Below are 24,097 nucleotides of genomic sequence, written 5' to 3' on the forward strand. Positions count from 1 at the left end.
CAAAAATGCATCTCAAACAAAAAACTTCAAAAGCAACCCAAAATAATGTATCAAATGTGGTAGGAGTATTTTCGTCATTTTAACAATATTTTTTAATAATTATTATTTTTTTTGTGTATAGTTTTTTTTAAATAATTTGTACCTCACAATAGGCTTCAATCAGTTATTCATTAAATATTATTTTTCTCTATTTTTAAACACGTTCAAATCATCTTAAGAGACATGTGATGCCGGTTATAAAAAAAAAATTTTGCATGTGGATAATAATGTGATTAAATTAGTTGTCAAATAAATTTTTTTTTTTTTTAACAAATGATATTATCTATATACTAAGGGGGAGAGAGTGGACTTAGCCTCACAATGAACTAGCAATAATGTGATTCAATTAGTTGTTTATTAAATATTATTTTCTCTATTCTTAATATAAATTCAATAGATATCGATTTTATTATGTGGATTCAGCTGTTTTAATTAGGTTATGAGGAGTTTCTTTTAGCATGCTCTAAGATTATTCATTTACTTCAAATATTTGAACCTTTTTTTTTATCAATTTACGCATATAAATATATTTTAAACGTGTAAATCGTGCATAGCCCTCTCTGATTCGAAAAATGTCATGCGCACATCAAGTGAAGGCTAGTGTTTAAGAAAGCAGACAATGAGCTTGGTACAATGAATTATGAGGGTGCGTATAGCGGACAATGAGACTAATTTTAATCAACACTCATTTGCGCGGGTCGCGTAAGAGTGTGCCCAACTGCCCATACCCAAGCAGCCCAGGACCTGATGGTTCCAACGGGCCCCCAGTGGGTTAACAACTTAACGCAGGTTCGATTCCTGACAGCAGAAAAAAGTTACATTTTTCGTTTAGTGCTTTCTGCCGCGTCGTCAACAGAAGGAAAAGAAATACAGTCAAAAGTGTGATCTGAAGACGAACAAGTCCGCGTCGGATTTAGGTGCCCTAGCTTTCTGAATTCTGAATTCTGAATTCGCTAGGGTTTTCTGGTCTTTCATGCCGACCTGTGTTGAATGGTAGTTGGGTAGGGATGCTTGACGGGCTCAGAGTACCTGAATAACGCGCCAGAGGTGACTCAACTCTGCCTCCTCTTTTCGACATAATATTGATTTCTTAGTGTCATTTGCTGGGTTAGTGGATTAGATTGCCATCTTAATTTGTGTTATTTAGATTTTGCTTCGTTTGGAATTTACAACTCTAATTGGGGTTGGGTTTTCGGGATGTCTTCCGTCTCCCTTTTTTCGTGTTCAATTTCGTGAATTTAAAGTGAAATTTATGAACTTCCTTCAAAATTTCGGAAATTTCCATTTATTCATTCGTTTCTTTGTTTTGATAGGGTCATTTATACGGTGATAATTAGCCGATTTCCTGAAATTTTGGTGATTCGGGGTGAAAGTCCGGTTTCATTCCCCTTTCGAGGTCGCTTGTTTTAAAGTCCAATACTTTCGAATCCTTGTTTGTACTTAAATTTTTGAACAGCATGGTTCAGCTATTTGTTAGTGTTTACTTGAGGTTAGCAACTTTGAAGTTTGTAAGATGAAACATCGGCATTGTGTGAATTTCGGTGTTCTTGGAAATATTACTGCATTAGGTTGCCTAAATCATGTCATGTTGGGTTACCTTGTTTTGTGTCTTACTTAGATTCAGCCATGGTATTTGTTCCTTGTATAATGTATTTCTTGTTCTAGTTCACCGTCTGATTCATTAATTTTTTTTTTTCTTTTCAGCCTCTTGTGTCTTGTATGAAGGTTCTACATGCTGCTGATCACTGTGGGTAACTTGGAAATAACATTTGAACCTCGTCATATGCTTGTAGTTCAACAATGAAGCGCTACATCTACATCAATGACGATGAGTCATCCCAGTATCTTTACTGTGACAATCGCATATCAAATAGAAAGTATACTCTGTTGAACTTTCTCCCAAAGAATTTATGGGAACAATTCAGGTGATTCAGGAATTGATAATTTTGTTTTTATATTCATTCAATAAGCTTCTGATTGGGTATATGTTTAAACATTTTAATTGGAATATGATGTTCGGTGGACTTCAGTCACTTCATGTCCATTGCGTTGAGATTCAGACAGATAAAACCTCCATTCTATTAACATACATACTCTCTCTCAATTTGTTAGATTCTACTATATTTAAGTTTTTCTTGAATCCATCATAACATTCATGAAGATTATTGGGATAATGTGATGTTTCTTTTATTTAAAAAAAAAAAGTGATGTTTTCTATTTTGCCACTGTTAATTTGTACTTTTGTGGAGCATTAATTAGTCTCGTGTTATAGAGACTGCATAAATCTGTCTAATTTGCCGCCTTGATTTAAATTGTTGTGGTTCAACAAATAGCTTTTTTGCTTACAATTTCTTCAGCTAATTTGTTTTGTTTTATCTTATGTTTTGAACACTCCTTTTTTGTCCCCCAGCCATCCTTTTCTCTAACAAATTTTATCTCTATTTTCAGCCGCTTCATGAATCAGTATTTTCTGCTGATTGCTTGCCTTCAGCTGTGGTCACTTATTACTCCAGTGAATCCTGCTAGTACATGGGGTCCACTTATCTTCATTTTTGCAGTCTCTGCAACAAAAGAGGCATGGGATGATTACAACCGATACCTCTCAGACAAGAAGGCAAATGGGAAAGAAGTTTGGGTTGTTAGGCAGGGCATCAAGAAACATGTATTAGACCTTCTTCTTGATTTTGTTTACCTTTTGAAGTTAAATAGAATAACAAAGTTAATTTACAAGTTGTTGTCAATCAATAAAATGGGTTAACTAGCTTGGCATCAACCAGCATTCTTTAATCTGCTTCATGCATTAGCTATTACCAAATGGTGGTTGGCTGGTTTATGAGATTTTTGAACGAACATTTTGTTATAGTTAACTTGATGGATGGTTCTGACATAAAGGATGATAGATAGAATCATGTCTGATTATATCTAAACAATTGTCTTCTTTCATGTGTGCATGGACCTCCTGTTTATATGATTGCCTTATTGTATGTATATCTTGTTTTTCTTTTTCTTTGGTTGAATACGTGCATCTACATGCACTAAAACTTGTGCACATGCTATATTGGTGAGACCATTTAAACTGGTTCATGAACTTAATTGATTGATGAATTGTTTTGTAGCGTGTATCTCTTTTGGGTGTTAAAAGTGGGAACAACCAACAATAACTCTTATGGACAATAAAGGGAAAAGGGGAAGTTATACTAATGCCACTATAACAACAGGCATTGTTGCAAATTGCCACCTGCCTCAACTTTTTCGTCCAAAAATTGCACAACCTATTTTGACATTGCACACTTCTTTAAAGGGTCACATGCAAAGCGAGTGAAACTTGTTGGAGATAAAAATGGAGGGAGTTAGTAGTAGGTGAGACATTGCAACAAATTGAGGTGGAAATGTTCTTCATTTTTTGTTTCGAGGTAGCAATTTGCAGCAGGGGTTCTACTCCATTTGGTATTGGTACAATTTTCCAAAACAAGAATAAATGAATGAAAATGAAAGTGCTGTTATCTATATTTTTTTTATATTACCTTCTGATGCCTGATTTTACAATTTTTTTTTTTTGTGGTTTTGGGTGGTGGTGGTGGTGGGTGGGGGGGGGCTGGCCAGTGTCTCTTTCAATGTCTTCTTGGATGGATATTTGTCATCTTCCTTTCCTCAGGCTTTACTGGACTAACATCTTTATATTTTTGTGCATTGGTTTCCCTATTCTTAGATAAAAGCACAAGATATTCATGTTGGTAACATAGTCTGGCTCCGAGAGAATGATGAGGTGCCATGTGATCTTGTTTTGATTGGTACCTCTGAAGCACAAGGCCTGTGTTATGTAGAGGTAATATTTCAATCTCTTCTTTGATTTTGATTCCGAATAGACGACTCTCTCTCTCTCTCTCTCTATATATTATGTATTTATGTATGTAATTGTAGCCTTACAGGATCCTTCTATACCCTAAATGATCAACTTTGTCAATAATTGGGATCAAAGTTGAAGAAAATTGAGTAGGAGGTTTTCTCATCTCAAGTTGCCCTTAGAAATGACAGGTTTTTCTGCGCAGAGAATCTCTTATATATAATTATTTGTGTGTGGGTACACAGAGAGATAGAGAGAGTAATGTTTTTCTGGGCAGATTTTTGTGCACATGTTTTCAGACTGAATCTGGAATCCTGGATCGCACAACTGGCAAAATGCAACTTGATTGGTCCACATTTAGAACATGTTCCTATATATATAGATGAAATTATGTTAAACGCTATAGTAAAAAGCCAAGATGACACAATATTTCATAAAGATACCAAACATTCAATGCATGAAAAACATGATTGGAAGAAATTTTAAAAGACCTGATGTTGCACTCTATTTGTTTAGACTTTTGCTGCATTACGATTTAAGTCTACGTGTGGTAGCAATTCTACAGTTTCGGTTATTAACTTGTTTTCATTTTCTTTTTCTATGTTATGGATATGATGCCCTTAAGAATTTCAAGGACCTAATAAGGTGACACGTTTTTGCAGACTTCAGCCCTAGATGGCGAAACTGATCTGAAGACAAGGGTTATACCCCCAACTTGCATGGGGATAGATCTTGAATTGTTGCACAAAATTAAGGCAAGAATTTTCATTGCTAAGCAGGATCAAAAGTTCAACATTTCTTGGCAAGATTAAAAGAAAATTTTTCTGTTGGTATATCATATCATATTATCATTTTTGTGATTATTTATTTGTTAAAACTTTTGCTCTGCAGGGTTTAATTGAGTGTCCCAATCCCGATAAGGACATCAGAAGATTTGATGCAAATCTGCGGTTGTTTCCCCCGTTTATTGATAATGACATGTGCCCATTAACGATAAAAAACACACTACTTCAGTCTTGTTACTTGCGGAATACAGAGTGGGCCTGTGGAGTAGCAGTGTACACTGGTAAGTAGACAAAATGCCAAGTTGTAGCTAATGATACACTAATTTGTTTTATTTGTGTCCTTTATATTGTTTTTTCTTCTTGTAAAATTTACTCAAAAATTGAAGTTGGTGAAGCCATTGACAAGCATTTCATTCATTCTTGACATTTAAGTATTTCATTTCTTGGTTGTGGGAATATTCATTCTTGGTGTTGATTTTTCTGTTATTGGGCCAATTTTTCTATTCTTGACCTTTTTGAGGTGATATAAGTTTCCGTGGTTACAAGTTGTCTAATGTTTTGTTGGTTGGCACCGTGAAATAAAAAATGGGATTTAGGTTGCATGTTGATCCTGTTGGATTTGAAGTTATTTAACAATTTAGTGGGAAAGTTGTGAGCAGTATGCAATAGAGTTTAATCACAGGACCTAGTTTTTCCACAATATTATGATGAATCTTTGATTGGATTTTCAAAAAAAGAGAAGAAATGTTATAAAACTAGTTTTGTAACATTTTCAGCCAAAATACCATAATTTAATAGTTCAAGAATTTCTTTCCTGAAAACTAAGTGCTAATTTTTTTTGGGTGCACTTTCTTTTTCTCTCTTGGGAGAAGTTTGGATCTATATTCTTGATGTAGGTAAACTGTAGGTACACCACAGTTATGTACGGTTTATGCCTGTGATGATATTGCCATCAGTAAAAAGTAATTGTTCATTTTTGTCTCTTCTATAATTCCTTTTTTACTTTTTAGGCAATGAAACCAAGCTAGGTATGAGCAGGGGCATACCTGAGCCAAAGCTTACAGCTGTTGATGCCATGATTGACAAGTTGACTGGAGCTATATTTGTTTTCCAAATAGTGGTGGTGATAGTTCTAGGCGTTGCTGGTAATGTGTGGAAGGATACAGAAGCAAGGAAGGTATGTCAAAGTGTGAAAGCTTGCATTTTTCAACTGTTCATCTATTCAAATTGTTTTTGACATTGGTATTGAGTTTACAGTTTTCCTGAGGTGCATAATATCATGCTAATAAAGACTATAATGATAGTGAGGACTTTAAGGCCACTGAAAGCAACTTAACCATTGGGATTATGAAAGTGGAGGATAATGGGAAGTTTGTTTCGGGGCATCTTTGTCAGGTCATTTTGTTCACACGGATTGGAGGGCTTTGGTATTTTAAGATTAATAGTCCTTTTAGCTATTTGGTTTTAGTTTTCAGATTAATTAAACTGGTTTTGATGCTCTTGGAAGCTGTCACATTATCAGCGTTTTCTTTTTTAATACAAGCAAGGGTGGGGGAAGGGGGGGGGGGGGGGAAGATTGAACATAGGACCTTGGTTGCAGCGGTAAATGCTCGTAACCACTTGAGCTACAATCCCCTTTCCAGGTTGTGGATGTTGTATGTATTTCATCAGTTGACATCTTGTCCGCATTTTGCTGTACTCTTGTCAGTAGCTTTCAACTAAATATTTGTTTCTAATAAAAAACTAGTATTTGCATATTTTCAAAATGAAAAATTACTTCAAACTTGTGAGATAGTTATAGTGGCAGTTAAACAGTGAACATATGACTTATCTGTGTGCATTGGTTTCTTAAGCTGATGTCTATCTTTTCCATAGTTTTTTTTTCCATCTATTTGACAGTTTGACTCTACTCAGATTTTATAATTTTTCTTGGCCTCTTAAAGCACATTGCTCTTCTCATACTTGTAATGTAAATGTGAATTTGTTTTTAAAAAGTTTCGTTTGCCTTTTTAATTATTGAACCTTATTATCAAGCATCCCAATTTATTTTATCTTTTTGTTCTTTTTGCAGCAATGGTATGTTCTATATCCAGAGGAAGGTCCGTGGTACGAACTATTAGTAATCCCTCTTCGATTTGAACTACTTTGTTCCATCATGATACCCATATCAATTAAGGTATGCTTGTGAATATTATGCTGATAGTTTTTGTTGACTACATTGTCTTCCCATGGTACTATTAGTAATCCCTCTTCGATTTGAACTACTTTGTTCCATCATGATACCCATATCAATTAAGGTATGCTTGTGAATATTATGCTGATAGTTTTTGTTGACTACAGTGTCGTCCCATGGTTTTGCACCATTCTCATTTTTTGTTTTTTGAAATTCAGCCAAGGCCTATTTTGGAAGAGAATGTTTTTTAAGATCTTGAGGTTTTCTTTCATCATTAAAAAAGATCTTAAGAATTTCATAATGTGTACCACTAGAGATCTGCTCTAAAGGGACTCTGGATCGTAATTATTTCTTAGGAAAGAGTTTCGTTACCATAGCTCTGCTCTCTTATTGCTAAAAATGCTTTTTAACTTGGACTCAGATCCTCTCTGTGAGTCTGCCTGTTTTTTTTCCTCAACCTTACAAGTAACTATCTTTAGAATCATCATGTTATGATATATTAAAAATGGTCTCTTCTCTCATGTTTGGAAATAAAGTCTTCATAAGAGTAGATAAAGTACCATCAATTTCACACATGATATTGGCGAAGAGGAACTGTTGTTAGAAGAATTTTGTCAACTCCAACCTTTAACACACAAAATGAAGGAAGTAAATGATTTTGTAAAGATACGCTTTCTCTGCACTTTTATCCAGGTAGTACTGTTAATTGTTAACGATTAATGATTTTTTTTTATTTTTTATTTTTTATTATTTTTTGGGACAAACCGGTCAGAATTACAATTCCTGTGGACATCCCTGTCTTTATGAAATTTGCGAAATTCAAATCCCACATATTACATAGGAAATGCCCGCACTGCTTATAAGAATGGCTGCTATGACACCCAAGATCAATTTCTTGTCCAACAAATATTTATATGAATTTTTTTTTTTTTTTGTCATTTTAAATATAGAGATCCAATCTTTTAAGAGTTTATTTTGATCAAATGTAACTTAATTTTTTAAATAATCGGAGCATATCAGAACTGAAAAATATATCAACTCTAGAGAGCTGTTAGTTTGAATTTATTACGGCAAAAACAGAGTTAATTGAATTCCTGCATTAAGTTTGAAGAAGAGGCGGGCTGCCTGTTATGTCTTAGGATGCATTACCCATTAAGGTGATCATGATACTATTGTGGCACTGGCAGCATTTAAATCTTTGTTCCTTATAGGAACTCCAAATTAGTCATGTATTTGTTGTCTTATCAGTTTTGAGGACTGCATTCTAATGTTTAAAATAATGAAATGGCATTTTTTTCTTTCTCAAAGGTATCTCTGGACCTTGTGAAGAGCTTGTATGCGAAGTTTATTGATTGGGATAATGAAATGATTGACAGAGAAACGAGTACTCCAGCCCATGCAACAAAGTAAGTTCAAGTGGTATTAAAAGAAGGAATGACATCCATTTTTTCCTGAAAGAATCGTGTAAGATTGATTATTGTATATAAGATGTCTATGCTGTATGTGGCAGCACAGCAATAAGTGAAGACCTGGGACAAGTAGAGTACATTTTGACTGACAAAACTGGTACCTTAACCGAAAATAGAATGATATTTAGAAGATGCTGTATCAATGGAATTTTCTATGGCAATGAAAATGGGAATGCCTTAAAAGGTTTGGTTCTTTCTACTTATGCAACTTTTGCTGTATATTCTTTTATGCCTGGTTTTTTGTATTTTAACCCTCTACACTGCACATGATATTGACAAAAAATAACTAAGATTAATACTGGTTCCCCTAAAATTATCGTATATATAAATCGTTCTTTTTTCCATCGCGAGACAGGTAAATGATTACACAAATGTCTTTCAAATATGGACCACTTGTATATGCCTTGACAGATGAATCAGCTGAAGGGGTTTCTGCCTTTAAGTGTTAAGTTCTGGTGTATGAGGAAATATTTGTATATGGATGGCATGAGTTGCTGCCAATACTTAATATTAAAATTACAGCTTTCCATGTGCCATCTTTGAGTCACTGGTAATAGAATCTGAGATAAAATAGTGGACAAAGCTGTCTAAAGAAGATGGCTCCTTCATTATAATTATAATTCTACCCGACCATTGCTATGCAATCTAGTGGAGCAGCCTTTTGATATTGTTAGAGTTCTAATACTGTTATATAAAGATTAGTTCCACTATCTTCTTTCCTTTTGGTTGAAGTGTTCTTGTAGCTGGATTTTGAAATTGTTGCTTTGATAGGCCAGTATCAACCAATTTAAACAAACATTAAGTGCAATCAAGCACATTCTGTTACAAATATGGGAGATTTTATTGCTGATTTATGGTTATGTTAGGCGTGAGCTTATTGGTAGAGATGTACTTGTTTTTGTGACAGACTTTTACTATCTCTTTGGGATTTGCGGACATTTTATGAACTTCAGTTTCTGATGTATTCAATCCTTTGAAATGCAGATGAGGAGCTCATAAATGCTGTTGCTGGTGGCTCTTCTGATGTTATTCGTTTCCTTACAGTTATGGCAATATGTAATACAGTGATACCTATTCAAAGGTAACCTTCCCATAAGGAGATCTTTATGCCTGAAGCAAAAGCATCAGATAATTATAAAAAATGCACTTAAGTGTGCACCCTGCGAGAGCCTGAAAATCTTTCTTGTCTGTTTTTTCTGTTGTTTGTAGCAAAAGTGGAAGTATCTTGTACAAGGCACAATCTCAAGATGAAGATGCTCTTGTTCATGCTGCTGCTCAGCTACATATGGTTTTTGTCAATAAAAATTCAAATATTCTTGGTAAATTGCTTTGGCTATTATAGAATAGATTGGTCCTAATTGCAGAAAAGATGATATATTTTCCTCTAATAAATTGCAGAGATCAAATTTAATGCTTCTACAATTCAATATGAAGCTTTGGAAATTCTGGAGTTCACTTCTGATAGGAAAAGAATGTCAGTAGTGGTGAAGGATTGCCAAAATGGAAGGATTATCCTTTTGTCAAAAGGGGCAGATGAAGCAATTCTCCCTTATGCATGTGCTGGTAATAGTTTTTTTTTTTTTTTTTTTTTTTTTTTTTTTTTTTTAATAGTATAACTATGTATATATAAGAAAACCCTGCTTACTGCTGCTGCTGATTGCTTTTCCAAAAAGGGTGCAATAGATAAAAATGTGTAGGATGCCATTCAAGACTCAGGTTTCAGATTTGAAAACTGATACGTCCTTCACATTAGGTGTTGATTCTTATAATTGGACTTGCCCTCTGCCAGACTATATGTGGATTATATGTTTTCCAATTGTCAGGGTTTTCATGGTGGTGTTTAAATGTCTTTTGTTGGGAATAGTGCTTAGAATAGTCTGCTATTGTGGTTGGTAAAGGAGAAGGATATGTCTGAAGTCTACGCATCAATTTTAAGTTGCTGCTAGTTTGTAATGGGTAATGGTGAAAGGGTAAAAGTTTCAGAGTTTTTGGCTGGAAGAAGTTTTTATGCTGATGCTATCTATAAAACACAATGAGAGTGTTTCAGTTTAGATACTATTTGTTTTCCTTACAATTGGAATTTCAGCTTTAGGAGGAATGTCAGTGATTTGGAGGTTGGAAGGGGCTCCTTTCCTTTGTTTCCTTCAAGGGCAAATTTTTGGAGTTGGAAGTTAGATGGGTGAGCGAGGTTCCTGATAATATAAGCAACAGCATGCCTTAGAAGGCTATCCGCCACAAACTAAAGGTGGTTCTAGGTCTCGTGCCATAATTTGGCACATGTTGGATGATATTGGACCTATGTTATGGTACTACGTACTTTTGCTATCTAGGGTTTCTGTTATGTTTTCTGTGGGACTCTTTTGTTATGTTTTCTGTTGGACTCTTCTCAATAGTTAAAATTACACTGGAAGAGCACTTTAAATGAATTAGTCAAGCACTAGAAAACTAGTACTCAAACACTACAAATGTACTACAAAGACTCTGAACATAGGGCTTTCAAATGACACATTTGAAGGTGTCATTGGAAAGTCCTCTCAAATGTATTGCATCTAGTCCTTTTTTGCAGTGCGTTCGTAACAAATTTGGCCTATGTTCCATGGAACTTTTAAGTCCCTCATCCAAACGCACCATTAATGATATATAAGTTGGGGGTAATTTCGGCCATTAGCACTGTGGGCTAGTGGTATTTTTCTCCACTCGTAAGTGGAAGGTCTCAAGTTCGACTCACATCCATGTGAGTTTGATACGTAATAATTATGGGTGGCCTGTTGTGTGGCTTAGCCCCCTCCTTTTAGAGTAGAATATTGTTGTACCAAAATAAAAAGTTGGGGGTTGGAGAAGCTTTGCTTCTCTCTGGGTTTGTGTGCTACATCCTAGCCTTAGGTGTGATTCAGAACCCTACTGGTGTGATGTTTGTAGTCTTATCCTTTTGGCTAAAAAGTACAAAACTCCTCTAGCAACTTTTTAGGACCATTAATTGAATTACTATTTTACCCCCTTGTCCCCAACCACATCCACAAGTGATCCAACTTTGATACGATACGGTTATGAGCTATACAATTACTAAAACTAAGCCACAAAGAAAGCACATTATATAGTATCTGCATCACGATTGCTGCTTTACAAGTACACAAGAACCTGGATCCATTACACTCAATCCGTGTCCAAAAAGGAATGCAAAAGTTAGACACCGTTGAACTAAAAGTGGTGCCTATGGGCTATTTGGTTTTTATCTCATCATTCCATAAAATTTCCCGATTGGTCTTCCTCAATGTTGGAAAATTGAAGAAAATGCATTGTTCTTTGTTAGTATTCTTCTCCATCCTGTAAGAATAATAAATATATACAAGAAATGTAAAGCTGACTTGGGAGAGAACATAGGGAATAAAACGTAACACCCAAATTTACTCCTATTTTTTATAAATAAGTGATAAAATAATTAATCAGAAGGCTAATTGATTCATAATCCCATAACCTACTAAATACCTGGATCAAATATCAACTCTAGAATTATTTAGTCCACACTCTCCTACTTCACAACCTCTCCACAAGCTTATAGCTGTAAAAATAATAACAATTCTTATTATTTTAAGAAACATCAATAAGTTTTACATGTTATCCCTTTTGTCCTACATCAGTTTGCTTTAAAATCGCACACTAGTTTCTTATGTTTCATCTCCTTTCCACCTTATAGTCAGCTTTGGAAATCAAAATGTTCCCTTGAAACTCTGGCTTTGTGGGAATGTGAACACCTGCTGTATCATGTCCAGAAGCGAAGGCCTTACATTTCTCTATCGTCACGGGTACACCTTTCGTAAAAAGGGCAAGGAGAGTGCAGATCAAGTGTTTGTTCACTGGCTCATTATTCATTTTTAGTTTTTATCGAAGCTGTTTAAGGGAATTTATGAGTTCTAGGTCATTCCAAATTGGTGTTCAAATAGTTGAGCATTCTGTTAAAGGCTTTGGGGAAAGAAAGGAAGTGGGGTTGTTTGGTGTATGCAATCTCTGGATAAAGTTGATGGAGGGAATATGATAGTTTTGAGGATTACAATAGGGCAGGTGTGGAATATGTTTGGGATCATGTCTGATTTTCGTCAGCATTGTGGTCATTGATTTTGGGGGATTCCTTATTCATCTATTACGCTGGGTTTGCTAGCTGCGGTGACATGATATTTCTTGTAATTTGTTTATTGTGGTTTAGTTGTTTCTTTGATAATGTGTAATCTGTTGTCGGTTTAGAATTTTACGGTGTTATTTTGTTGTATTGAAAGTGGTCCGCAGTTGTCGCATGACTCTCATGATCCATGATTATGAACGTCGCTTTTGCTTTACTAAAGTTTGTATCTTCTCAATAAACAAAAGAGAATAGTCTAACATTGCATCTACTTGAAATTTTTCTGTTAGCGTTTGTCATATACCAGTTACATTGTCATTCAATAATCCCAATTATATACCTCAGGACAGCAAACAAGGATATTTGTTGAAGCGGTTGACCAATATGCTCAATTGGGACTACGTACTCTGTGTCTAGCATGGCGTGAACTAAAAGAAGAGGAATATCAAGAATGGTCTTTGATGTTCAAAGAGGCTAGCAGCACATTAGTTGATAGGGAGGTAAAGAAAATGTCTGAAATTTTTTCCTAACATTGATTGCTCAGATATACATACGTCCATTACATTGGTAATCGGTATGTACATACACTGATACGCAGACATGGAAATTATGTGCATCTATACTATACATTTGCTTATTTAATTTAACTATTTTTGCAGTGGAGAATTGCTGAGGTCTGCCAAAGATTAGAGCATGACTTTGAAGTTCTTGGAGTTACTGCAATAGAGGATCGCCTGCAGGTGAATCTCTCCGTAGACCTTTGAAAGTTATTTCTTAGATGTAGGTTTTGTTAATTTCTACTTAATGTCTAATTTTCTGGAGTGTTGAATTCCGGTTAGTTTCTGGATACCTAACTTGTCATGTTGTCGTTGGTATGTAAATTTCAGGATGGTGTACCAGAGACGATTGAGGCGTTGAGAAAAGCTGGCATAAATTTTTGGATGCTGACTGGGGACAAGCAGAACACTGCCATACAGATTGCTCTTTCGTGCAATTTCATTTCCCCTGGTAGTTACAATCACATCTCTTGTATCAGTTTTTCGTATATGTTTTGTGCACTTTGTCCAGCTTAGTTACATACATGTGACAAACCTGCCCTGTATGAGCAAGGCTATTTTTAGCTGAGTTAGAGCAGTAAGAGAGGTATAACTATCTTGTTTTACTGCTTTGCCTGTGACTCATATTTAATATCTCGATTATTTCGCATCTAATTTGTCACATGGACAAGAAAATTTGTGCACCCTCAGTAATATTCTCTTTTTGCTTGTCTATAAAGACTGATTGTACTTACATGATAAAACTCAGGTTGTCACTGACAAGAAAATACCACATGTATGAGTTCTTAATTTGTATGAATAAATAATTGAGAATATATGTATATATATATAGTTTAATGGACTTTCATTATATTGCTTCTTAATAAATGTGGTTTTCTGTTTCTCCATATTCTTTACACCATTAATCTCTCCCTCCCTCTCTCTCTCAATTGACAGAACCGAAAGGTCAGCTTTTGTTAATTGATGGCAAAACTGAAGATGAAGTTCGTAGAAGTCTAGAGAGAGTTTTACTTACAATGAGGATAACAACTTCAGAACCTAAGGTACAGCTTGTACACTTATCACAAACTCAATTTATTCCTGCTTTGTGATTTTCTAATGCAACTTTATATCAAAGTATTGAGAAAGGTTTGTGGTCATATTAAACTATTATAATCAAGTACGTAGTTATTCTCTGTTGTTTTAGGGTCTGATAGACTGCCTGTCATGTTTCTTGTAGCTCCTTTTGTGGTTTCTTAATAAAACATTTTCTCCTTTATATCAAAGTATTGAGAAAGGTTTGTGGTCATATTAAACTATTATAATCGAGTACGTAGTTATTCTCTGTTGTTTTAGGGTCTGATAGACTGCCTGTCATGTTTCTTGTAGATCCTTTTGTGGTTTCTTAATAAAACATTTTCTCCCAGGTGGTCCTGTTTTTTCAAATACATTGTTATGTATTCTCAAAAGTGTTTTGTTTTCCCGTTTCTTTGGCTTAGTATGTAATTAGTTTGACCATACTAGATTTGTGGTGATTATTCTGCTCTTCTGCTCTCTTACTTGTAACTCTTTACATTTTCCTTCAACAGGACGTGGCATTTGCCATCGATGGCTGGTCCCTTGAAATTGCACTTAAGCATTATCGGAAAGCTTTTACTGAATTAGCAATATTGTCAAGGACTGCTATATGTTGTCGTGTGACGCCATCACAAAAAGCACAGGTGTTCTTTAGATTTATTTAATTTTATAATTAATTTCAGTTTTTCTTGTACCAATTTTTCTTTCAAGCTTGGTCCCTCCTGTCTAAATGCGGAATTTTAAGAGTGTTCATTGGTTATGCTTTGCTTAGTTAGTTACGTGCTTTTTCCTCAGTTATGACAGGGAAGGCTCCCATGCAAGAAAAATATGCAATAAGCCCTGGATTATCCAATTTTCATTATAGTGAGCTAGTAAACTTCTCTTTGTTAAAAAAAAAAAAAACAATACGTGCATGTGCTTCCGAATGCTCTATGCAGTAACAACCATAGGTGATACCATATGCTTCCTTCTAACTAATGTCTAAAGTAAGTTGCTGCAAATCAACTGTAACATACATTGCAATGACCAGTTTTTATGATGAATTCTATGATTTATTTGCCATCATGCTTTGATTTTCTTTATATAGCATCAGCAGTACACATCCATTTCTTTAAATGGTCTTAACGGGCTTCTATTGTGCCGGTTTCATACATTTCTACTTGGTAGAGATGCTAACTGAATGAATAATTTTTTTGAAATTATCATGGTTTTTCCACATTTGTAGAGGCTGTGTGTTTAATATGGAGCAATATGTGTCACTTGAGTAATTCATGTTCTTTAATCATATGATATGACTGTCTGGCATATCATATATATCTGGGCGGTTCTGTGCCATGGCAGGAAATATTGGAAGACAATTTGATTTATGTGATGCTATATATTGCAGCTTGTACGGATTCTAAAATCATGTGACTATAGAACATTGGCTATTGGGGATGGTGGAAATGACGTGAGGATGATACAACAAGCTGACATTGGGGTTGGCATCAGTGGTAGAGAAGGACTGCAAGCAGCTAGGGCAGCTGATTATAGTATTGGAAGTAAGTTAATGATAGCTCTGTGTGTGTGGTTGCTGGTGTCAGTGTGCATGTGTCTCTGCAGTCTAAAAATTATCAGATGTATTTTGTGATGCTTATATTGCTAGAATATGATTTATCTTATTTTATTTGGCCAACTTTTCCATGACGTTAAATATTTATGCACCTAGAAATAACTTCTTGTAACCCTGTTGTCCTGTGTTAGTGGTCCACTCTTGTTTTCTGATCATAGGAGATGTTGGGTTGTTCAAGGTGTTTTCTTGCAAGTCTTTTTGTTTCCCTGGTTGAAAATTCTAGCCTCTTTGTCTGGTCTTTAGAAGTTAATTTGGAAAGTGAGGGTGCCCACCAAAGTACAGTTTCTTTGCTGTCTTGTTAATTGGGGTTGTATGGGATGAAAGCAGAAAAATCTTCAAGGGTATCTCTGTGGGACAGGAAGAGATTTCTGGCTTCTCTTTTAGCTTCCTTGACAAAGCACTTTAAGGACGTTCCATTTAGTTTGGTTCATTTGGATTGTTCTGCTGTTACTAAGTGGTTTAGTTTGCATTTAATTTGGCTTGAGTGTTTGGGTTATCTTTAGTTGTATGATTCTGATGGACTCTTGGCCATTTTGTTATGTACTTCTCTTTTCATCTTCAATAATTTTCTTGTTTCTTACAAAAGAAATGCAGAGGTACATGCATGCCTGGTTAGTTCTAGGATGAGCATAACCTACAAAGGAGATCATATTCTTGTCCTTTTTGAATGCATTTATTAATGTTGTAATTGTATGTATCTTGCTTCAATACATATATATGTATGTATTTTCAACTCCCTGACTGTATGACTGCTTCTCCTGGCTTGCAGAGTTTAGGTTTCTGAAAAGACTAATACTTGTGCATGGGCGTTACTCATACAATCGTACAGCATTTTTGTCCCAGTACTCCTTTTATAAATCCCTGGTGATATGTTTCATCCAAATTTTGTGAGTTTCCAATTCCATGGGCAACGTTTCTCATTTTCTAGCTGATTCTTAGTTTCAGTTATTTCTGATAGCATTTGTTGTTTGATCTTTTCTTGATACCTTTTCTTCGCCATCAGCATCATCACTATTTTCTGTTATTCTGACATTGGAACGCTGCCAGTTTCTCTTTTGTTTCAGGGGTCTCTGGAACCAGTCTTTTCAATTCAGTTAGCTTGATGGCTTATAATGTTTTCTACACGAGTGTCCCAGTTTTAGTCAGTGTTCTTGATAAAGATCTCAGTGAGGATACCGTGATGCAGCATCCACAAATTTTGTTTTACTGCCAAGCGGGGAGGTTTGGTTTTAAGCTGCATTATCCTTGTTCTGTTTTACAGTCCATATGTGCAAGACTTTTTCACTTTAAACTGCAGTGGGCATCTGCTGTCTGAGCTAAGTTATACTTTCCATTGGTCATTTAAAATGAACTTTTTGATGTTCTTGAAACAGGCTTCTGAATCCTAGCACATTTGCTGGATGGTTTGGACGATCCCTTTTTCATGTGAGTGCTCATCCTTTCAATCTCTTTAGTAATCTAAACAAAGCGCCCATTTGGGTCTGCTTTTCTAGAAAGCACTTCTTCTCATAATCAGTTCAGCTGGAAATGCCTTTTATTAGGAACACGTTGAGTTGTTTTGAAAATCAAAGTGCTTCCTGCAAAAGCACCTGGAAATTTCTTTGATGACCCAAAAGCATTTTTAAGTTTTTCTGCCAAACATAGTCAGAAGCGCTTTTGGTTCTCAAAATACACTTTAAGCCCTTCATGAAGGAGTCCCAAACAGGCCCTAAATGTGGGTGTTAGTAATAGATATTTGAAGCTTGCTGTTACTTGTTAACGCTCATTGAAAACCATCAGATTTTAACAGTTTCCTTGTTTAATGCGGGAAAAAATTTGTTGGACCACTCAAAACTGTTAGATTTACCATTTAGACTCCCAAGCGAATTTATCGTCTGAGAAGTGAATCTCAAGAGATTTTTCTATAGAACTGGTCGCAGTCCCTTTTGGCCTGAATAGTTTTGTTGGCAATCACTTTTTAGATTTTCCATCTTGATGATCTGCGTGCATGTGGTAAGTGATGGTGGCGATGCACTGGTTAAGATGCATTTTCTAATTGGTTATTCAAGTTATCTCTAAGATTACGGGGGCTAGTCAATGAAAGGGCTTTTTATTTCTCAAAACAACTTTAGTTCTGCTCTGGTTTAGATTTTCTCCCTGTTACTTCTCTCCATCAATTCTAATACCAGGTTTGGTTTCCAGGCAATTATTGTGTTTGTGATTAGCATACATGCCTATGCCTATGAAAAAAGTGAAATGGAGGAGATTTCAATGGTTGCTCTCTCCGGATGTATTTGGTTGCAAGCTTTTGTTATGGCATTAGAGACAAAGTAAGTGTTATCATACCTGGCTTTCGTATAGCTTTTACTGTTTCCAAGTAATTACTAGAGAAAAATATACACATCCTTTGCAATCACGGTGTGACTTGCTTGGTAATTATTATATAATTGTTTGAATCATCCCTTGTTTAATAGAATTAAATAAAACTCAAGAGAAAAAATGTTTTTGATTTTTTTCTGACTACCTGTTTTTGTTTGCTTTGTGCAGTTCCTTTACACTATTGCAACATCTTGCTATATGGGGAAATTTAGCTGCCTTCTATATCATCAACTGGATCTTCAGTGCCATTCCATCATCAGGAATGTATACAATAATGTTTCGCTTGTGTAGACAGCCATCTTATTGGATGACAATATTGGTAAATTTCCGTTCCCCTTTCTTTGCAGTTATTTTTTCAGTGTGGCTTCCTTCTAAATATCATCATCATTGATTTCTCGGTAGGGAAATCATGTTGAATAGGTGTTTCCAGGAAGGGCACCGCTATGAACCACCAAATGGTTCGCAGAACAGTACACGATGTTGTATTAGTTTAGTGGTTTCTTTTGGGTTATACAGAATCACCAAATGGTCTACTGAGAGATGAAACATTCATCGCTCAGTAATCTTGTATTATCCAACAGATGATTTAATTTATTCGTTCATGTTCTTTTTTAAATCAAGAATGGAGGGCCAGAATATGGCACTGGAGAGGAACGAGACTATATGTACACTTGGTGATACTGATGGAAACTTTTTGTGCATTGCAGCTCATAGTTGGAGCCGGGATGGGTCCGATTCTTGCTCTGAAGTACTTCAGGTATACGTACAGGCCAAGCAAAATCAATACGCTTCAGCAGGCGGAACGATTGGGTGGTCCTATCCTGTCTATTGGGAGCATTGAGCCACAACCCAGAACCATTGAAAAAGATGTTTCTCCATTATCAATAACTCAACCCCAGAACAGAAATCCAATTTTTGAGCCTCTACTATCAGATACACCAAATTCAACTAGAAGGTCCTTCGGTTCAAGCGCACCTTTCGATTTCTTTCAGTCCCAGTCGAGATTGTCTACGTCGAATTACGCAAGAAATTGTAAGGACAACTGAGTTGTACAATTCTTTAGCAGCATTTAACCAACTGAACTCATTATACTTGCCGACAGTGGTTGAACTGTCATTGTGTGTAGCAGGTATAGTCTGTCAATATACATGGCTTAAATTCAAGCATTGTATGCGTTTTCCTTTTTAATGGTAAAGAAAATGATAATTCAATTACTGCAAATCATGGGTGCCAAAAATTCCAAGTGAATAAATATAATTGCAGATGCAAGAAGTGTTTGGTACTTTGAGCTAGGATTGTTTTTGTGTTAACTTTGTCGGCAAGGCAAACGCATTTCCTTGTATTTGAAATATATATATATATATATATATTTTTTTTTTTTTTAAATTTACTATTATTAAGGGGATGAGAGAGTTTGAAACTATCACATTAATTTAGGGAAAGTGGAGAATTTCGAATCGGGGATGTATGAATAGAAACTCAACATCTTATCCATTAAAATATTGGACCATATGCAATTGGAAGGATGTTAATGGAAAAGGATCCTCATCAAATCATTTTCCTAGGGATCATGTGATCTCACCCGTTCATCGTATATTGTGTGGTCAGAAGTCATTTTAAAATTTAAAATTTAAAATTAAATATGAATAGTACTTAACAAAAATTGACCGCATAATATACGATGAATGGATAAGATCATGGGATTCCTAGGAAAAAGATCCGGTGAGGATCCTTTTCCGATATTAACAATGTTGTTACAATGGACGAAGCCACCTTGGGCTCATAGGGGATGGATGCCCCCACTATTTTGTTTTTATTTTTTTGTTTTTTTGTTTTTTTGTTTTTTTGTTTTTTTGTGGTTGTGAAAAATGTACTCTTTTTGTTTTTTGTAATAGTAGCATTAACTCTTCCATATGCTACTTCTATTGTTGAAAAACCATTTTCGGCCAAGAAATTTATAAAGATAGATTGTGAAACTGTAAGGAAGATCAATGGATGAATGATAACATGGTTACTATTATAGAGAGAGCGATATTTGATGGTAGTGGTAATAAGATTAGCGTTCAACACTTGAAACATAAAAACACATCAATTGATATTGTAATATGTTGTATGAAAAACCTTATGAATTAAGTTTGTTGTTTAGTATATTCTTGAGCTTTTTAATTTGTGACTTTGTTGTTTGAGGATGCCCTCATCCATGCAAATCTCTGGTTTCGTCTCTGGTTGTAACTGCAACAATTTTATGAATTTCTATAGAAACAAAGAAAATTCATAAAAATTTATCCTTCGACCAAAAATTAGAGAAGACACATTTGTTAATAACATTTATATTTTAAAGTGGATGGAGCGATAATACAATGAGATGAGTTTAGCACCATTCAAAAAATACAAGGTGAAAGAAGATCTACAATCATTCACGTATTTGTTTTAATAATTTTCTAGATGTTATGTTATTTTAGAAACTACGGATGATCTCCTTTGTAATGTTTTCTCAGTTTGAAAGAAGAAGGAAAAAAATAAAAAATAAAAAACACATCCTTATTTACTTGCAAAATGCAATGCATGAGTTCACAAAGTTTGATCTGTCCATATTATCTGCATGAACGTCAGAAGAGTCACCTTAAAAGTTTCTGCCTCTGCAGACAAATTGATCGATAAACACGGATTTGGATCATCTCCTGAGCTAATGGAGAGGATCCTCTTGACCTATCATTATGGGTCGTTCAATTTTTATTCAACGGTTATAATTATTGTAATTTTGAAAAGATCTCCCTGTTTGTAGCCGTTGGATAAAAATCCAACAACCCACGATGATGGGTCAGGAAGATCCTCTCCATTAGCTCATTTACAGGTGCCAGCCATACATATTACCTAATTCGATAAACACAAGGGGCCTATACAAAAATGTACCCATTTACAGGTGTCAGCCATACATATTACCTAATAAATTCTGTCACGAGCATTACTCATGTCTGATGAGCATGGCACGGGCTTTTGTCCCCAAACCTAAATTTAACAAACAAACAAACAAACAAAAAATAAAAAAATAAAAAAAATAAAAAAATAAAAAAATTGATGAAGAAACTATCCTCTTTCCAATTGTATGACAATTTGCTCCTTCACTTGCAATTTTTATTCTTTTTGTTTTTGTTCTGAAATAATTTTTTTATTTAAAATAAATAAAGAAGAAAAATGATAGTTTTGCTGTGATAGTTTATTTTTTTTGTTTTTAAATAGAATTTGTTTTATTTTAAAATCCTAATTAGAAATGAGTATTTTTAGAATTATGAATAATTCACTTTCTTGTCTTCTGGCTTCATCTATATATATATATATATATATATATATATATATATATATATATATATATAGATCAAATGAAAATTGAGATTGGGGCATCAACACACGTAAAAAACTTAGATGAAACGACATCATTTTATCATGTAATGTTGACTTTCAACTCAATAATATAATGTTATGTCAAAAAAAATTTACACATTACATTGCATATGAAACTAAACCAAAGTAATACAATAACGATGAATTCGTTTTATATAATGCAGATATCGTCGTTGGATTTCAGCATGGGCTCCTCCCCCTCCCGCCCCACACCATTTGTATTATTTTTAAGTGGTATCTGACAAATCATCACCTAAATCAATCACTAGGGACCATTGCGCATTGCATAATTTGCATTGCACCTATAGCCAGTACGCAGCCAACAACAAACCAACCCTACAAGAAAAGGGCGTTGCATTTGTTTTCTTTTGAATTTCGTTTTCTCTTAGGTACAGACTACAGAGACTCATGGGGTATTTCCCTACCATTACCATATATCCCAGCTGTCCTTCAGATAAGTATCCCTCCTAGGGAGCATATAGAATAGAGTGTTCTAGTACATCCATCGTTCCCTTGATCTACTTTTGATGAATACGTTATTAAGATTCTCATGCTCTAAGTGACCATTTTTTTTTTTTTTTTTTTTGCAAACAATAGCGTCACTAAGTTAAATAGTTAGTTGTTAGAAAGAAGGAGAATCGATGAGGATTGAACTCAATCGCGCCATAGTGCATAAGCATGATTACTTTTTGCCACAACAATAAAGCTTTATATGCTCTACATGACGATTTAGTAATTGAATTCCATGCTACTCACAATATTCATGGCCGTTTCGGTGTGATATGTGATCCATTGAATGAATGCACAATAGAAACTATAAATCTTATCCCAAAAAAGTTGTAGTTAATTTTGTTTTACTTTCATTTGTTAATTGTTCTTCTTTTTAGTGTGTAAATGGTGGTATATATAATTCAAACTTTGTGAAACACTTGTAAAATAAATAATATTAACGTGGAAAATTTCACTAGTGTTGGATATATGTCAACAATCTATGATATAATTAAATATGCTATTAAATAAAAAATGCAAATAGAAAATTAACAGAGTATGAACAATGAAATAATATTGAACAGAAATATTGAAGATTAAGGCTTGCATACCGCAATGTCCTTGAAACAGAAATTTCGTCCCTACTCAGTGCTTGTAGTTCTACGGACATCTGCTTCATTAGGATTCAACGATCAAGTCAGAATTCCAGCACCGAAAAACTTAACTTCTGGCGAATTTCTATGTGATTCTCTCAATAAGGAGTTTTGGATTATAAAAGAAGAATTGTATTTTCTGTGTTCTAAATGCCATACAGATGGATGGATGTATTTATAATATGATTATGCCTGTTTGCAATAGGTATGAGGAAGGGATGCATCCGTTGGGAGATCTTCTCAGAGGGGTGATGTGCTCTCTGCGTTTTTTTTCATTGGCTTCAGACTTCATCTGAAAAAATGAGTCTATTCAAAAATAATTTAATTAAATTCGAAATTAATTAAAAATAATTAATTAAAGAATTTAATTTTCAGAGCCCCAAGGCCCATCTTTTGATAATTAATTAATATATTAATTAATTATCAATTAATTAGTACACTTCAAAACCCAACCCCAAGGATGAGCCCAATTTTATGCTCCAATGCCTATTGCTCCAATCACTTTCTATAAGGGACAAAGCCTTATAAAGTGAGGAAACCTTTTGGGAATGACCAATGTAGGACAATGAAATTTCTACTCAAAATTTCCAACAACTAGTAGAAGGGATCATATGTATTCACATATCGAAGGACAACATTTGTTTCAAAGTATGCTTATTTAAATGACATTTGAAGCCACGTAATACTTCATAAGTAAGAGGTCTTAAGTTCAATTCTCGCTAAAAAGGAATTTGAACCACATTTTGCTAGCCCATGATGAGACTAAGCCCATCCTCATCTCTCTTAGTGTAGATAACATCGTTTGTTCCAAAAAAAAAAAAATGACTCTTGTAAGACACTACAGATAGGATTGCAATCCAGCCGTAAATTTTAGATCTTTCCTTGATGATCATCTCAACAAAAGTCATTCAAATAAAAAAAACACGTGATGGTTATATTAAATGGTCATCTTATTGTGTTCGGCTATTTTTTCTTTACCAATAATTGGATGTCTTAATGAAGAAGAATTTGTCCCATTTTTTTAAAGGATGACTTATATATGCATGATGGTAAAATATAGATAATTTGAATCATTAAAAGAAGTTACGTAGAACCCTACGAAGTGTTCCTCAAATTAGTTTATTTGAAGGACTCACCAAGAAAAGAAAGAGATGGTATAGATATCAGAATTGTTAATTTGGTACAAAGAAGTTCAATTTGGAAAAAAATTTCATTATGACCGGAACATAGGTGGTACATCACGTATTTTTATATAAGTGGTGAGAAATTTTATTTTTTAAGTTATTAACTTTTTAACACACATTCCTCCCATTTGTATAGTGACACGTAGTATATCACTCTATTTTCCGATCACATTAAAAAATCTCTCTTCAGTTTGAATGTTGAGAGTATATTGAGAAATACAGGACCCTGCATGTGCTTATAATAAGTAATCATATTGCTTCTCGTATTTCCAATTATAATAAGTAATCATATTGCTCTCAAACTTCAACTTCTTTGGATACCATAAAATAAATCACTATTTTATTAACTTGTTGACTTTGAG

At 34.7% G+C, this 24,097-nt stretch overlaps 1 protein-coding gene across 1 annotated transcript; it reads left to right on the forward strand.

The window, feature by feature from the left end:
• Positions 1-869: 869 nt before the first annotated feature.
• Positions 870-19,228, forward strand: LOC137739090 (phospholipid-transporting ATPase 2-like). Its single transcript, XM_068478578.1, has 25 exons — positions 870-1,086; positions 1,744-1,964; positions 2,488-2,701; positions 3,749-3,865; positions 4,546-4,638; positions 4,775-4,949; positions 5,679-5,845; positions 6,740-6,844; positions 8,150-8,247; positions 8,352-8,494; positions 9,295-9,391; positions 9,520-9,629; positions 9,709-9,873; positions 12,770-12,924; positions 13,084-13,164; positions 13,312-13,432; positions 13,918-14,024; positions 14,550-14,681; positions 15,425-15,578; positions 16,419-16,536; positions 16,697-16,870; positions 17,023-17,074; positions 17,831-17,958; positions 18,176-18,326; positions 18,715-19,228. Exons 2-25 carry the CDS (start codon positions 1,840-1,842, stop codon positions 19,051-19,053), a joined length of 3,321 nt encoding a protein of 1,106 aa, XP_068334679.1. The 5' UTR covers positions 870-1,086; positions 1,744-1,839; the 3' UTR covers positions 19,054-19,228.
• Positions 19,229-24,097: the final 4,869 nt, after the last annotated feature.

The sequence above is a fragment of the Pyrus communis genome, chromosome 7, assembly GCF_963583255.1.
Source record: "Pyrus communis chromosome 7, drPyrComm1.1, whole genome shotgun sequence".
NCBI lineage: Eukaryota > Viridiplantae > Streptophyta > Magnoliopsida > Rosales > Rosaceae > Pyrus > Pyrus communis.